The 14,029-nt window shown below is 38.6% G+C and overlaps 1 protein-coding gene and 1 pseudogene across 2 annotated transcripts in view; both read left to right on the top strand.

Annotated features, from left to right (window-relative positions):
• The window catches only part of SPG11 (SPG11 vesicle trafficking associated, spatacsin), an 85,087-nt gene that overhangs the window by 31,231 nt on the left and 39,827 nt on the right, over positions 1 to 14,029 (top strand). The window contains exons 11-17 of one of the 2 annotated variants that reach the window (XM_012766685.3): positions 138 to 314; positions 5,271 to 5,342; positions 5,625 to 5,752; positions 6,407 to 6,582; positions 7,646 to 7,859; positions 11,717 to 11,920; positions 13,589 to 13,695. In XM_012766685.3, the coding sequence (XP_012622139.1) occupies positions 138 to 314; positions 5,271 to 5,342; positions 5,625 to 5,752; positions 6,407 to 6,582; positions 7,646 to 7,859; positions 11,717 to 11,920; positions 13,589 to 13,695 (1,078 nt within the window). The remainder of the gene's footprint in view (positions 1 to 137; positions 315 to 5,270; positions 5,343 to 5,624; positions 5,753 to 6,406; positions 6,583 to 7,645; positions 7,860 to 11,716; positions 11,921 to 13,588; positions 13,696 to 14,029) is intronic. The other variant, XM_012766686.3, reaches the window with a different exon arrangement.
• On the top strand, positions 2,119 to 5,343 carry LOC105872544 (large ribosomal subunit protein uL30-like 1 pseudogene; annotated as a pseudogene).

Raw genomic sequence — 14,029 nt, 5'->3', positions numbered from 1 at the left:
ATCCCCTGGGCCTAGTTCCACATCTGGTAGTAGATTTTTAATAAAAACCCCTTAGGTGCTTGATAAATGTAGTCCCCTGTTGATAATAAGGAAATTAAAAGGAACTTAAAAGGCAGTGTCTTTCTTCTTTTTCCTAGGAAGTTATTGCCAATGCCATTTTAAATAACAAAATACCAGAGGCACAGACTTTCTTCAGGATTAATGGTCATTTTGCTCAAAGACTTGAGGAGCTGATCAGAATAGGCCTAGGTTTGGTCTTTGACAATTTAAAAAAGAAAAATGTAAAGGAAGCCTCTGAACTTTTGAAGAATATGGTGAGTGGTGTAATCTGTTTGATCTTAGTCTTAAAATGTATTTCTAGGTACTATAATATTTCTAGGTACTATAAAAATTTGTAGTCATAGTTGTATCACAAACTAAGAAGTTTGTGTAGTCTTTACTAGGAAATAATGAAATTAACAATGCTGAGAAATGTTTTGGTGCTGAGAATTTTTTTCCCCCTTATTTTTGTAGACAGGGTCTTCACTCTGTTGCTTGGGCTAGAGTGCAGTGGTGTGATCATAGATCACTGCAACCTCAGACTCCTGGGCTCAAGCAATACTACTGCCTCAGCCTACCAGGTAGCTGGGATACAGATGTGCGCCACCACACTTAACTATATTTTCTGTTTTTTGTAGAGACAAGGTCTCACTTCATTGCTCAGGCCAGTCTGGACTTTCTGGCCTCAAGTGATCCTCCTGCCTTGGACTCCCAAAGGGCTGGGATTATAGGCATGAGCCACTGCACCCAGTCTCTAAGAACTTTCTTGAAGAGATTTTTCCCCCCTCACTTTATTGAGATATGATTGACAAAAATTATATACATTTAAAATATACAACATGAAAATTAGCTGGGCATGGTGGCCCATGCCTGTAGCCCCAGCTACTGGAAGGCTGAGGCAGAAGGATTGCTCAAGCCAAGGAGTTTGAGGTTGCTGTGAGCTAGGCTGACACCACAGCACTCTAGCCCGGGCAACAGAGTGAGACTCTGTCATTCATTCATTCATTCATTCATAAATAAATAAATAAATAAATAAAGATGTTTTGATACATGTATACATTGTGAAAAGATTACCACAATCAAACTAATTAATGTATCTATTATCTCACATAGTTATGTGTGTGTATGTGGTGAGAGCACTTGAGATCTACTCTTTTAGAAAATTTCAAGTATACAATATATTATTATGATATAATTTTAGTCACTGTGCTATACATAGATCTTCAGAACTTATTCATCTTATAACTAAAAGTATGTACTCTTGACCAATATCTCCTACTTTCCCCTATCCCCCAACCCATGGTAAGTATCATCCTACTCTCTGTTACTATGAGTTCAACTTTTTTTTAAAATTCTGCATGTAAGTGAGATCATACAGTATTTGTCTTTCTGTATCTGGCTTATTTCACTTAGCATAATGTCCTCCAAATTCATCCATGTTGTTGAAAATGGCAGGATTCCCTCTTTTTTTTTTTTTTGAGATAGGGTACTCTGTCACCTGGGCTAGCACGCAGCAGTGTCATCATAGCTCACTGCAACCCCAAACTCCTGGGCTCAAGCAATTCTCCTGCCTCAGCCTCTCAAATATCTGGGACAAGTGTGTACTACCACACTGGGATAATTTTTTTTATTTTTGTAGAGACGGAGTCTTGCTCTTGCTTAGGCTAGTCTTGAACTCCTGACCTCAAGCGATCCTCCTGACTTGGCCTCCCAAAGTGCTAGGATTATAGGTGTGAGCCACCATGCCCAGCCAGGATTTCCTTTTTTAAGGCTGAATTATATTCAGTTGTAAATATATACCACATTTTCTTTATCCATTTATCTATTGGGGAACACAGGTTGTTTCCATATCTCTTGAAGAGATTTTTTTTTTTTTTTAATTTCGGCATATTATGGGGGTACAGATTTTAAGGTTTCAATAAATGCCCATTTCCCCCCCTCCCCCCAAAAGTCTGAGTCTCCATCATGACCATCCCCCAGATGGTGCACATCTCACTCATTATGTATGTATATACCCACCCCCCTCCCCCCTCCCACCTGCCCAGTACCCTATTACTGTAGTAACCTATGTGTCCACTTAGGTGCTACTCTTGAAGAGATTTTTAAGTGGAGTGTCCATCATCTGTTCTCTTTTAGACCTGGCACTTTGATTAGGAGACAGTGTTTCTCATAGAAGATTTCACATGTGTCGAAGCATGCATAGGACTGCATTATTTATTAGAGAGCATTCTATGTTCATGTGACCCCTTACATCTCCATTTGAACTTTCTAGTAGATTACGCTTTTGTTGGGGCTTTCTGCTCCATGGTTTTACTTCATGTGAGAAAGGGAAGTGCTAGAAGTAGGACTCCCAGACTAAGCTGAGATCTGGCCCTAATCTGCATGGTTGGAGTCTTGCCCATGTGGAAGTGCAGAGGCATTGAGCTATGTATGTAATAGGTTGTTGTTTATGTTGACCTTTGTTTCAAAGTGAATCATTATAGCAGACTGCTGTAGTTTTGGTCCTGTGGTAGCCTGGTATTACCTTAAATTGTTCTGTGTGCTGCCTTTGCTCTGATAAAATGGTTAAAGACTTTATGGATAGGCAGTAAATATAAGAAATGTAGGGAACAGTGGAAAGATGGCGGAGCAAGAGGAAAGGAAAAAAATCCCTTTGGTTCCAGAAAATCTCCTGAAAAAGAGGAAGGTTTACCAAGCCCTCAGAGCCACCCAGGCAAAGCAGGCACTTTTGGCAAAGAAGGAGCAGAGGAAAGGAAAAGGGCCCGGGTTTAAGCGACTGGAATCATTCCTGTATGATTCCTGGCGGCAGCAATGCGACAGGGTGCGTCTCAGACGACTAGAAGTAAAGCCTTGAAGTTGCCAGATAAACATTCCTTAGCCTTTGTTGTACGCATCCAAAGGATTAATGGGGTGAGCTCACTGGTGCAAAAGACCATCTCGAGACTTTGCCTAAAGAAAATTTTCAGTGGTGTCTTTGTTAGAGTCACCCCGCAGAGCCTAAAATTGCTGCGTATGGTGGAACCATATGTGACCTGGAGATTTCCAAATCTGAAGTCTATCTGGGAACTCATCTTGAAACGTGGACAAGCCAATGTCAAGAATAAGACCATCCCTCTGACAGATAACACAGTGATTGAGGAGCACCTGGGGAAGTTTGGTGTCATTTGCTTGGAAGACCTCATTCATGAAATTGCCTTCCCTGGGAAGCATTTCCAGGAGATCTCATGGTTCTTGCGTCCTTTCCAACTCTCAGTGGCCTGTCATGCTACCAAGAATAAAGTGGGCTTTCTCAAGGAGATGGGCTCACCCGGCTATTGAGGTGAACCCATCAATGAGTTCATCCGCCAGCTGAACTAGACCCAGAATATCTGAAAGCACAGTGCATTGAGAGCATGTGTTTTGGAGTTTTGGAATTATGAAGTATCTTCAGAGAAGATTATTTTCACTTTATCTTCAAAAACAAAGGGAAGAGTCAGGGAAAAGACAGTCGGTTATGCCCATGGCAGGAACCTCTCATCACAGTCGAGTTCCAAGGAAAAATTCCAGTGTTTTCCACTTTGGCTGCTGCCACCTCTGAAATCACATTCCATGGAGAAAGGAGTCCTGCTTTGTCAGATCTTCTATCCTGAGGTGTTAAACACTGGTGAATGAATGACTCAAGCATGTGTATGAGGATCCCTAAGACTCCTGCAACAGTGGTCCAAGTCCAAATGCATACTTGAATCTGGGTATTCCCAGGGCTTTGTTTTGAAAAGACTTGAAATACAATTGGGAAGGAGAATGCAAAACTCAGCTGTCTCTTTGAGTCCATGTTCCAAGTTTTCAGTGATGGCTTTGAGAGCTCTCAGACATGGCTGGCTCTAAGTGCATCTGGTGGCTTTTTTATCCTAGCCTGCTACTGGTTTAGTCCCTTTCTCTAGTTCAGGATTTGAGAACAAATGACCCCTTTGATGAGTACATGCATATACTCAAAATTTTGCTTATAATTTGTGCATAGACTTTTCTCTCCATGGACCTTTGCACTTCATGTGAGGAAGTCCTGCTTTTCCCAGGATTGGTCACCCAAGCCCTGATCTTTCTAGTCTTTGGTTCCATTGTCTTGTGGAAGAGCAAAGCTAACCAAGATAGCTTTTCCCCTTCACAGTGGCAGATTGTGTTGCTCCTTGCACTGTCAAGTCTGGGAAATACCCACCATTCCTACCCCTTTCCTGCCCCTCCCCTCCTGGGGGTTCAGGATGGGATTTTCTGGTTTCTCTGAAGATCATCTTCCTCCTTAAAACCAAGCTCAGGAAGGAACGAACCATTTTCTTGGTTTGGCATGGATGAACTTAGCGCTATTTGGCTTTTTAGGTATCTGGCAGACAGCTTAATTGACCTTTTTCTTGCATATTCTGGACTCCAGAAGAATTGTCCTTTGTCCTGCTGGTACTGTCATAGACCAGCAATAGGCTTTCTGAGGATGTTAGCCTTAAAGAAGTCAGTCTTATACTGCTTGTGTTTTTTCATCAGTGTCCACTTCTAAGCAGGCCTTCACTTAGTTGCCTCAGCTTGCCATCTGAGCAATTGGTGAAGATGTGCCAGGCCTAGGTTAAATTTGGAAATAGGCTTGACCAGTTTGTTCCTGGTCCTTTCAGGTCAGGTTTGCTGCAATTTTGGCTCATGGGGCCCTCAAACATAGCTGTGAAATTGAGAGCTATAATAGTGCCTTAATATGTGCCAGGTTATGAGGTATTTAATTAGGTTGGTTGGCTCCAGAGTTAACCTGTCAGCAATAGATGTTATAGATGTTACTCTTATATTTTAAAATATTGTGAAATCAGATTACTTTAAAATGATGTATGGCAAAGTCCATGGGAAAAAAGCAGCTGTGAGTATGGAAGCCAAGGGCTTAGATCCCTGCTGTCTTATACTAAATATGGGAACGGTGTTTCCATTCTTGGCTATGAAATGAAGCTAATACCCTCTAGCATGTCTGCCTCACATGGTGGTTAAAAGAATTGAGTAAAATAATAGTTTGTAATTTATAATTCTATATAAATAAACAGTTATCACAAAACTAAAAAAAAAGAAATGTAAGAAAATGAATTTTCACAAGAGTTCAGAAAAGCTGTGGAATTCTAACAGGAATTCTGTCTATAATAATAGAGTATTTCTGTATCTTACATATATTTATGTTCAAAATGCTTCCATTATAAAATGCAAGTTTTTTTTGTTTTCTGTGTTTATTATAGGGCTTTGATGTAAAAGACCAGTTGCTCAAGATATGCTTCTATACAACTGATAAAAATATACGGGACTTTTTGGTAGGTATGGGTAGTTTATATTTTCTAGAAAGCCTTGATGAAAAACTAGGAAAAAACCTTGGAAGAAAAACTTTAAAATGATTTTAATAGTATTTAATAAGTAAAGTATGATAACTCCTTCATCTTTTTAAAGGATTATACTTGTGGCAAAGGAAAATCTGTCTGAATATATATAAACTCAAAAATTCAAAATATAATTCTTAAATGGCATTTAATCTCATAACATGTTTTTTGCAAATGTGCTTGAATTTTGTGAGGTCACTGCTTTAATTTTTATTCAAGGTTGAAATTTTAAAAGAAAAAAGTTATTTTTCTGAAAAAGAAAAAAGAACTATAGACTTCGTGCATCGAGTTGAGAAGTTTTATCTGGAACATTTCCAAGAAAATATGCAGATCCAGGCCTTGCCCAGGTAGTCTCATTAGTCCCCTTTTGATAATATTGGAAGAACATTGTAAATAGTGTTTACTTTGTAATTGTTAGTGAGCCCCAGTTTCTTCTTTTTCTTTTTCTTTCTTTTTTTTTTTTTTTTTTTGAGACAGAGTCTCACTCTGTTGCCCAGGCTAGAGTGCTGTGGTGTCAGCCTAGCTCACAGCAACCTCAAACTCCTGGGCTCTAGCGATCCTCCTGCTCAGCCTCCTGAGTAGCTGGGAGTACAGGCATGTGCCACCATGCCGGGCTAATTTTTTTTTTTAATATATATACTTTTTAGTTGTCCAGCTAATTTCTTTCTATATTTTTAGTAGAGGCAGGGTCTCCCTCTTGCTCAGGCTGGTCTTGAACTCCTGAGCTCAGACAGTCCACCTGCCTCGGTGTCCCAGAGTGCTAGGATTACAGGCGTGAGCCACCTCGCCTGGCCAAGCTCTAGTTTCTTATGTGAAGCCACGCCTACATTCTCCATGAGGATAAAGCTTCTATCAGACAGAAGGGACTCAAGAATTTCCTGTCATTTTAATATTCATAATCATAATTATGTGTTCTCCAAAAAAGTGGAAGTTCTTGAGCAGATAAAAAGGAGTGATGCCTTTTCCTACAAAATTAAAAAAATTTATATCACTGTTTTTAGGTGTTGGATAAAGGAACAAGATTTTTTCAAGCACAAATCTGTTTTGGATTCATTCCTGAAATATGATTGTAAAGATGAATTTAACAAACAGGACCATAGAATTGTGTTAAATTGGGCTCTGTGGTGGGATCAACTAACACAAGAATGCATTCTTCTCCCCAAGATAAATCCAGAAGGCAAGTGTGAAAGAGCCTGAAATATAAATATATTGAATGAGGTTTAAAATAGGTATTGATATTTGAATATTTTGGTGTGTCTCTATTTTAGAATTCCTCTTGGGGGAAAATATACAGATTTTTAAAAATGTTAAGTCATCATTGCAGTATAACCTCTTAAGGTTTTTGTGAGGGATTTGTAATGTGATAATGAAAGAAAAAAGTCATGGCTTAATGAATTGTGATTTCAAGGCTGAGTTTTCTTCCCAGCTTCAAAACAACATTGTTTGTTTTTCCCAAATAGTCTTTGAGTTTCTTCTTATGTAAATTGGGGATCTGTATCACCTTGGCACTCTGCGGAATAACCAAAAATAGGCTGCAGTGGTAATTCAGAGAGTCAAATTCATGTTTATTATTACAACTGAAGGTTTTTCTTTATCTATATTAAGGAAAAGAGAAGGGAAGAAAAGGGTTGAACAGATAAATGCACAGCTAACACCCAAGTTTAATTTTAACCACCATCGTAATGAGAAACAACATTTAGCTCTTCCTCAGGCTGTAGTATTGATTATAAAATGAACAACACGGGCCGGGCGTGGTGGCTCACGCCTGTAATCCTAGCACTCTGGGAGGCTGAGGTGGGTGGATTGCTCAAGGGCAGGAGTTTGAAACCAGCCTGAGCAAGAGCGAGACCCCGTCTCTACTAAAAATAGAAAGATATTAATTGGCCAACTAAAAATATATAGAAAAATTAGCCGGGCATGGTGGCACATGCCTGTAGTCCCAGCTACTCAGGAGGCTGAGAAAGGAGGATCACTTGAGCCCAGGAGTTTGAGGTTGCTGTGAGCTTGGCTGATGCCACGGCACTCTAGCCAGGGCAACAGAGTTAGACTCTGTCTCAAAAAAAATGAACAACACAAAAGAGGAAAATAGTAAAAGAAGCAGAGGACCTGAATGATTCATATATTATGTCAATATTTATGTCCAGATTGTTACATTTACTCAGTAGTTAATTCAGTGTTGAGTCTCATGTCAATAAACATAATTCATTGCTGTTTTAAAATGTGTTTTATTCTTCATGTAGAATACAAGTCATATTCCCCTGAAGCCCTCTGGAGGTACCTCACAGCTCGCCATGATTGGTTAAGCATTATCTTGTGGATTGGAGAATTTCAGACCCAAGATAATTATGTTTCACTTCAACAGAACAAGTGGCCACCTCTGACTGTTGATGTTATTATTCAGAATACTTGCTGCAACAGCTACATGAGGAATGAAATTTTAGATAAGCTGGCCAGGTATTGTAACTGTTGAACTAATCCCCAGTGGGACGAATAAGAATAAAAGGGAAGAACAATAATGGTTTTCCTTTGATATGCTATAACTCTAATATAGTGTTGTTTCATAGTATTGTGAAATTTAAAGGGCATTATCTTATACTGAGGTTTTAAAGTCAAATAGATTTAACATGTGGTAGTGGATAGGCCCTCAAATTCTGGATATAGATTCTTCCCAAAACATTTTATGTGCTTTGGTGTACTGCCCTTGTCGGTAGGGCTATAAGGAACAAGTGGCAAGAGCTGAGATGAGTATACCTTAGTATCCTGTAATTGCCTCACACTCGTCTCCATATTATCACTGCACTCATGTGCTATGTATGGCCTTGAACTAAGGAGGACTGCTGAATTAAGAAATAGAAGAAGCTCTTGAAGTAATAAGTGCAAATTTTAAACTTTAGTTCATTTCTAAAAATTTGTTAGATTGAATGGTATGAACGTGACATTTGTGTGTGTCAAAAATGGTTGAATATCAATAATTTCATATGCCTGAATCTAATCTATCTTCCTAAGCTATTGAAATATTTAAGGAAAGTTAATAACATGGATGTTAATTTTTAAGTTTCTTAAGCCTATTTCATATGTATTATTTTCTGCTTATTGTGGGTATACTTATAGCTGTATGGTTCTACCCAACTTAAAGATATGGAGAGTCAGATCCAGAGAACTTAAGAGCTTTGCCCAAGCCAGTTAGTTATAGACTTGAGTCCTTTAACCCTCCTGACTTTCTATTCACTCTTCTTGCTGTTGTACTACATGCTTTTGTTTACTAAAAGTAAAATATTATAGAACTTGTATGTTTATCAGATATTTTGCTTAGTATTTGGTTTAAAAAGCTAATATATGCATGATTTATGAATTACGAAGTTAGTGAATTAATGACATATACTACCCTAATAGATTAAAAGTAGAAAAAGCATAGCACCGTGTTAGATCCAGAAATGCATTTGATAAAATTCAACATCTATTTATGATAAAAGCTATTAGGCAAACTAAACATTGATACAAACTCCCTTCACTTAAAAGAGGCATCTAAAAAATTTTTGCAGCCAACAGCTGGAAGCTGTTTTACCGTACTTGATAGTAAAATATTGTGAGCATTCTCCTTAGATTTGGAACAAGACTAGCCTGCTATCAATTCTTTTCAAAGGTTGTCTTGACCTTTAGATATAGTACAATCTCAATAAAAATCCCAGAAGGTTTTTTCTGTGGATTATGATAAGCTGATTGTAAATACTTATATGGAAATGTAGAGGATCAAGACGAGCCCTGAAAAAGTTGTCCTACCAGATATCAAATCTTATCTAAAGTATAGCAATTAAGACAGTAGAAGTATTGGTTCAGTGATATACAAATAGACCAGTAGAAGAGAAGGGTGAGCATGGAAAGAGACCTATACATGATCCTTTTATATATGACAAAGGTGGTACTGCAGAACAGTGGGGAAAGAATTGTCTTTTTAACACTGGGATTGGGGTAACTGAATAGCTAGATTTGGGGGAAAATGGAATTGGATCGTCTACCTTATATCGTACATTAAATCAATTCCAGGTAGATTTTAACACCTACATGTCAAATGTGAAGCTGTAAAGCTTTGGAAGATGCTATAGGAGAATACCTTCATGACCTTGGGAATCCTAGGGTATGCTTTCTAAAAGGCATGAAGGGGCAAAAGAAGAACAGTTCCTGAGACCAAGGGAGCTGCCTGGCAGGAATTATGGCCCTTAGTGGAAGTTGTCAGCCAACCTACAGTCACCTAGCACAGAGAGGCAGGGTATCCTATCCTCCCTTCCTTCTGGCTTTTTTTTGAGACGGAGTCTTACTCTGACACCCTCACTAGAGTGCAGTAGTGTCATCATAGCTCACTGCAACCTCAAATTCCTGGGCTCAGCTGATCCTCCTGCCATTCTCCCTAATAGCTGAACTACAGGTGAGCGCCACCATGCCAGGCTAATTTTTTCTGGTTTTAGTACAGATGGGTTCTCACCCTTGCTCATGCTGGTCTCAAACTCTTTTTTTTTTTTTTGAGACAGAGTCTCGCTTTGTTGCCCAGGCTAGAGTGAGTGCCGTGGCGTCCTAGCTCACAGCAACCTCAAACTCCTGGGCTCGAGTGATCCTTCTGCCTCAGCCTCCCGGGTAGCTGGGACTACAGGCATGCGCCACCATGCCCGGCTAATTTTTTATATATATATATCAGTTGGCCAATTAATTTCTTTCTATTTATAGTAGAGACGGGGTCTCGCTCTTGCTCAGGCTGGTTTTGAACTCCTGACCTTGAGCAATCCGCCCGCCTCGGCCTCCCAAGAGCTAGGATTACAGGCGTGAGCCACAGCGCCCGGCCTGGTCTCAAACTCTTGAGCTCAAGTTATCTTTTTGCCTCGGCCTCCCAGAGTGCCAGGATTTACAGGCATGAGCCACAGTGCCCAGTCCCTTCTTTCTGACTCTTATCTTCTGATTGGACTCTCCCATTGGATGAACCAAAACAAGTCTGAGGACACTATATTCTTGTGATACAGCCCACACAGGTGAGCCTCTGGGAACACAGAGCAGGCTAGAGTAGAGTAGAGCTTGGTTCTGAAGGGAAAGATACCAGCACATAGACATTTCACAAAAAAGAAGTACAAATGACCAAAAACATATGAAAAAATGTTCTTTCTCATTTGTACTTATGAAAATGCAAATTTATTTTACCCAAAATCTAGGAATAACTAAAATGACCCTCCAAGGTACAGTGAATAAATAAAAGGTAGTATATTCATACAATGGAACACTATATAACAATGAAAACTAACAGGTATCAACACAGATAAATCATACAATTTTGAGTAGAAGAAACAAGGTAGAGAACAATACAGCCAGAATGTTCCATTTATGTATAAAGTTCAAACAGGCAAAAATCAAACCATGTATTATTTGGGGCTACCTATATGGGGGATAAACTATGAATAAAAATAAGGGAATGGTTATCACAAAAGTCAGGATAGTGGTTACCTCTGGGGGTAGCAAAGGACATGCAGTGGGGGAGGAATACACCAAGGGCTTCAAAGGTATAATGTTTTATAATCTGGGTGGTGGTTACTTGGTGTTTCTTTAAACTCCCATTTGTTGGCATATATATTCTGTACTATTCCTTTTCATGGTATATATGATGTATTTAACTATACATTAGCCAGGCATGGTGGCACATGCCTGTAGTCCCAGCTACTTGGGAGGCTGAGGCAGGAGGACTGCTTGAGCCCAGGAGTTTGAGGTTGCTGTGAGCTAGGCTGACGCCACGGCACTCACTCTAGCCTGGGCAACAAAGCGAGACTCTGTCTCAAAAAAAAAAAAAAAAAAAAATATATATATATATATAAATTTTAAAGAAATAATATATACATGCCAACCTGTATTCTTATTGAGTAGTTTATTTAAGTTATTCTGCTCCAGCTTCTTCATTTTGTTTGGGTAGTTTGGTGAATTTCTCAGATGTGCTCAGAGCATCAAGCTTCAAGAGCTAACCACTGTTGTTGTATTGGGTTGTATAGTTCTGGTCAAAAAACAAAAAATATAAATGGCTTGGTTTAGGTTTTTGAAATAGTGAAGGTAACTTGAGACTGTCATTGCTACCTTTAAATACTGTAATGGAGCAGAAACCTTTATTGGAAACTAGCAAAATATGTATCTTAGAACATATTTATAGAATAACATATTAAGTATACAGCCTTAATTTGTAAATACTTATCTTTAAGTAATTGAGATTTAAACAATGGAAATGATTTGGTCTTCTCTGAACCTAGTAACTTTTTAACTTGCCATCCCTTAAACCTGCCCAATAGGAGTGGAATTTTTCTTGCCTCTGAATTAGAAGACTTTGAACGCTTCCTCCTAAGAATGAGCCGTATTGGAGGTGTGATACAAGATACCCTCCCTGTTCAAAACTACAAGACCAAAGAAGGTTGGGATTTCCATTCTCACTTCATTCTCTATTGTTTGGAACACAGTCTGCAGCATCTTCTTTATGTCTATCTTGACTGTTACAAGTGAGTACTGAGAATTGATTTGTCTTTGAATAGGTCCTCAAGTTTCCTTTTTCCATATTACCTTTGAGTGACTTTTAGGAAATGTTAAGCATTCATATGAGGAATACTGATCTTTTTGAAGTAGTTTCCCCCACTCCAACAAATGGTACATCTTTAAATTAAATGCTGCATTCAACTAAATGCTTATGTGTTTTTTTTGTGGTATTTTGTAATCTCTGTTAACCATTTAAATAACTTGACATTAGAATAAAATGGAAGAAATGCTTTAAAAAGTTTGAGAGGGGCTGGGTGCCTGGTGGCACACACCTGTGATCCCAACACTTTGGGAGGCCTAGGCAGGAAGATGGCTTGAGACCAGCCTGGAAAATGGACAGACCCCATCTCTACAAAAAGTTTTTAAAAAAATTAGCTGGGCATGATGGCACGTGCCTATAGCCCCAGCTACTTCGGAGACTGAAGTGGGAGGATCACTTGAGCCCAGGAGTTGGAGACTGCTGTGGGCCAGTGAGAGATGATTGGGCTACTGCAGTACAACCTGGGCCACAGAGGGAGACCCTGTCTCTAACAGAAAAAAAAAATTTTTTTTTGAGAGGAAGATTCTAAAGATTTACTTGGAATTCTTTGATGCTTCCATTACCAAGAGAATACTAAACAACTTTGATTTCATAGCCACTGCAAGGTGTATTAAATATGCTCTAATATTTATAGTTATATAGACACAGAGATATATCAGTATATATCTACCTAAGCTAAACCTGGAAAATCACATCTGTGGCCAGTGTTAACTGCTATTAAATCAGTATTAAAAACAATAATAGAAGTAGTCTCTAAAATATGAATATTTACAATGCTGTTTGCACTAAGCTAAGTGCTATACTTACATTATCCCATTTAATCTTCACAAAAACTCTGTGAGGTGGTTACTCCATCTCCATTTCACAGATAAGGAAACTGAGGCTTTGAGGAGAGACTACCTTGCTTAAGGCACACAGGTAATAAGTAAGTGGCAGAGCTAGATTTAATTCTACTTATGTTTGATTCTAGAGGCCACATTTATATGCTAGTAGAAAAGATGTATGTTTGTGTGTGTGTAGTAAAGAGTAGGAGTTCAAAGATGTATTTTGGGTTCATAGCATTGAGGCTTGCTTAGACACAAAAATGTTTTCTCCAAAGCTCCTGGCAAGAGAACAGATTTAAGAGCCATATTTTTAAAGTATCTATTCTGAGCCTTAATTCCTCAGTCCTGACCTCTCTGTAGTTTTGTAAAGGTTTTTAAAACCCCTTGTTAAGTTTGAAAATGCTAAAAAGTTTGTGTTGTAAAAACCAATAAAATATAAAGTATCTTAAAGTTCAAGGTATTTGTTAATCTTATACAGAGTTGGTAAAATTTCATCATGTAGTGAACATATGATGTCTCTAAAATCTTCTGTTTCCAGATAATAAGGAATATATAAAATACAACACAAGAATGGGAGTATTTTGTGTTATATTTACTTTTAACTCCAACATCCTTTTTTAATTTTTTAATTAATATTTTTGGTACCACTGACAGCTGAACAAGATTCTTTTTTAAAATGCTAGTTATCACCTGAGCAAATATGATTGCAACTGTTTGTCTTATCCTATATGTTAATCAGAGCGGGCTTTTTTGTTTTGTTTCATATGCAGACTTAGTCCTGAAAATTGTCCTTTTTTGGAAAAAAAAGAGTTACATGAAGCGCACCCTTGGTTTGAATTTTTAGTTCAATGTCGACAAGTTTCTGGTAATTTAACAGGTATGGGTATACTATGTTAAATACAAAAACTTTCTTTGGATAAATAACTGGTCTGTTGAATGGTGTCAAACTTGTGAACTCTTTAAATAAATTATTTGGCTCTGACTATAATCTAGGCTCATGCTTTACTTAAAGAAGACCAAAATGGTTAGCCTCTTGTCAGCCGAGAAAAGCTAGACCTGGAGTAGAGAGTTTGTGTGGTTATGTGACCTGGAGTAGAGAGTTTGTGTGGTTATGTCCCCTTGCCCCTCCTCAGCCTTGTGCTCTGTTCTTTTTGGGTTTCTCTCATCCTGCCAGTTTATCATGGACTGAATTCTTGCTGTCTGGTAGATTG

Source organism: Microcebus murinus, chromosome 6 (genome assembly GCF_040939455.1).
Source record: "Microcebus murinus isolate Inina chromosome 6, M.murinus_Inina_mat1.0, whole genome shotgun sequence".
Classification (NCBI taxonomy): Eukaryota; Metazoa; Chordata; class Mammalia; order Primates; family Cheirogaleidae; genus Microcebus; species Microcebus murinus.
The sequence above is the reverse complement of the archived record's forward strand: the minus strand, read 5'-3'. Positions and strand labels throughout refer to the sequence as shown.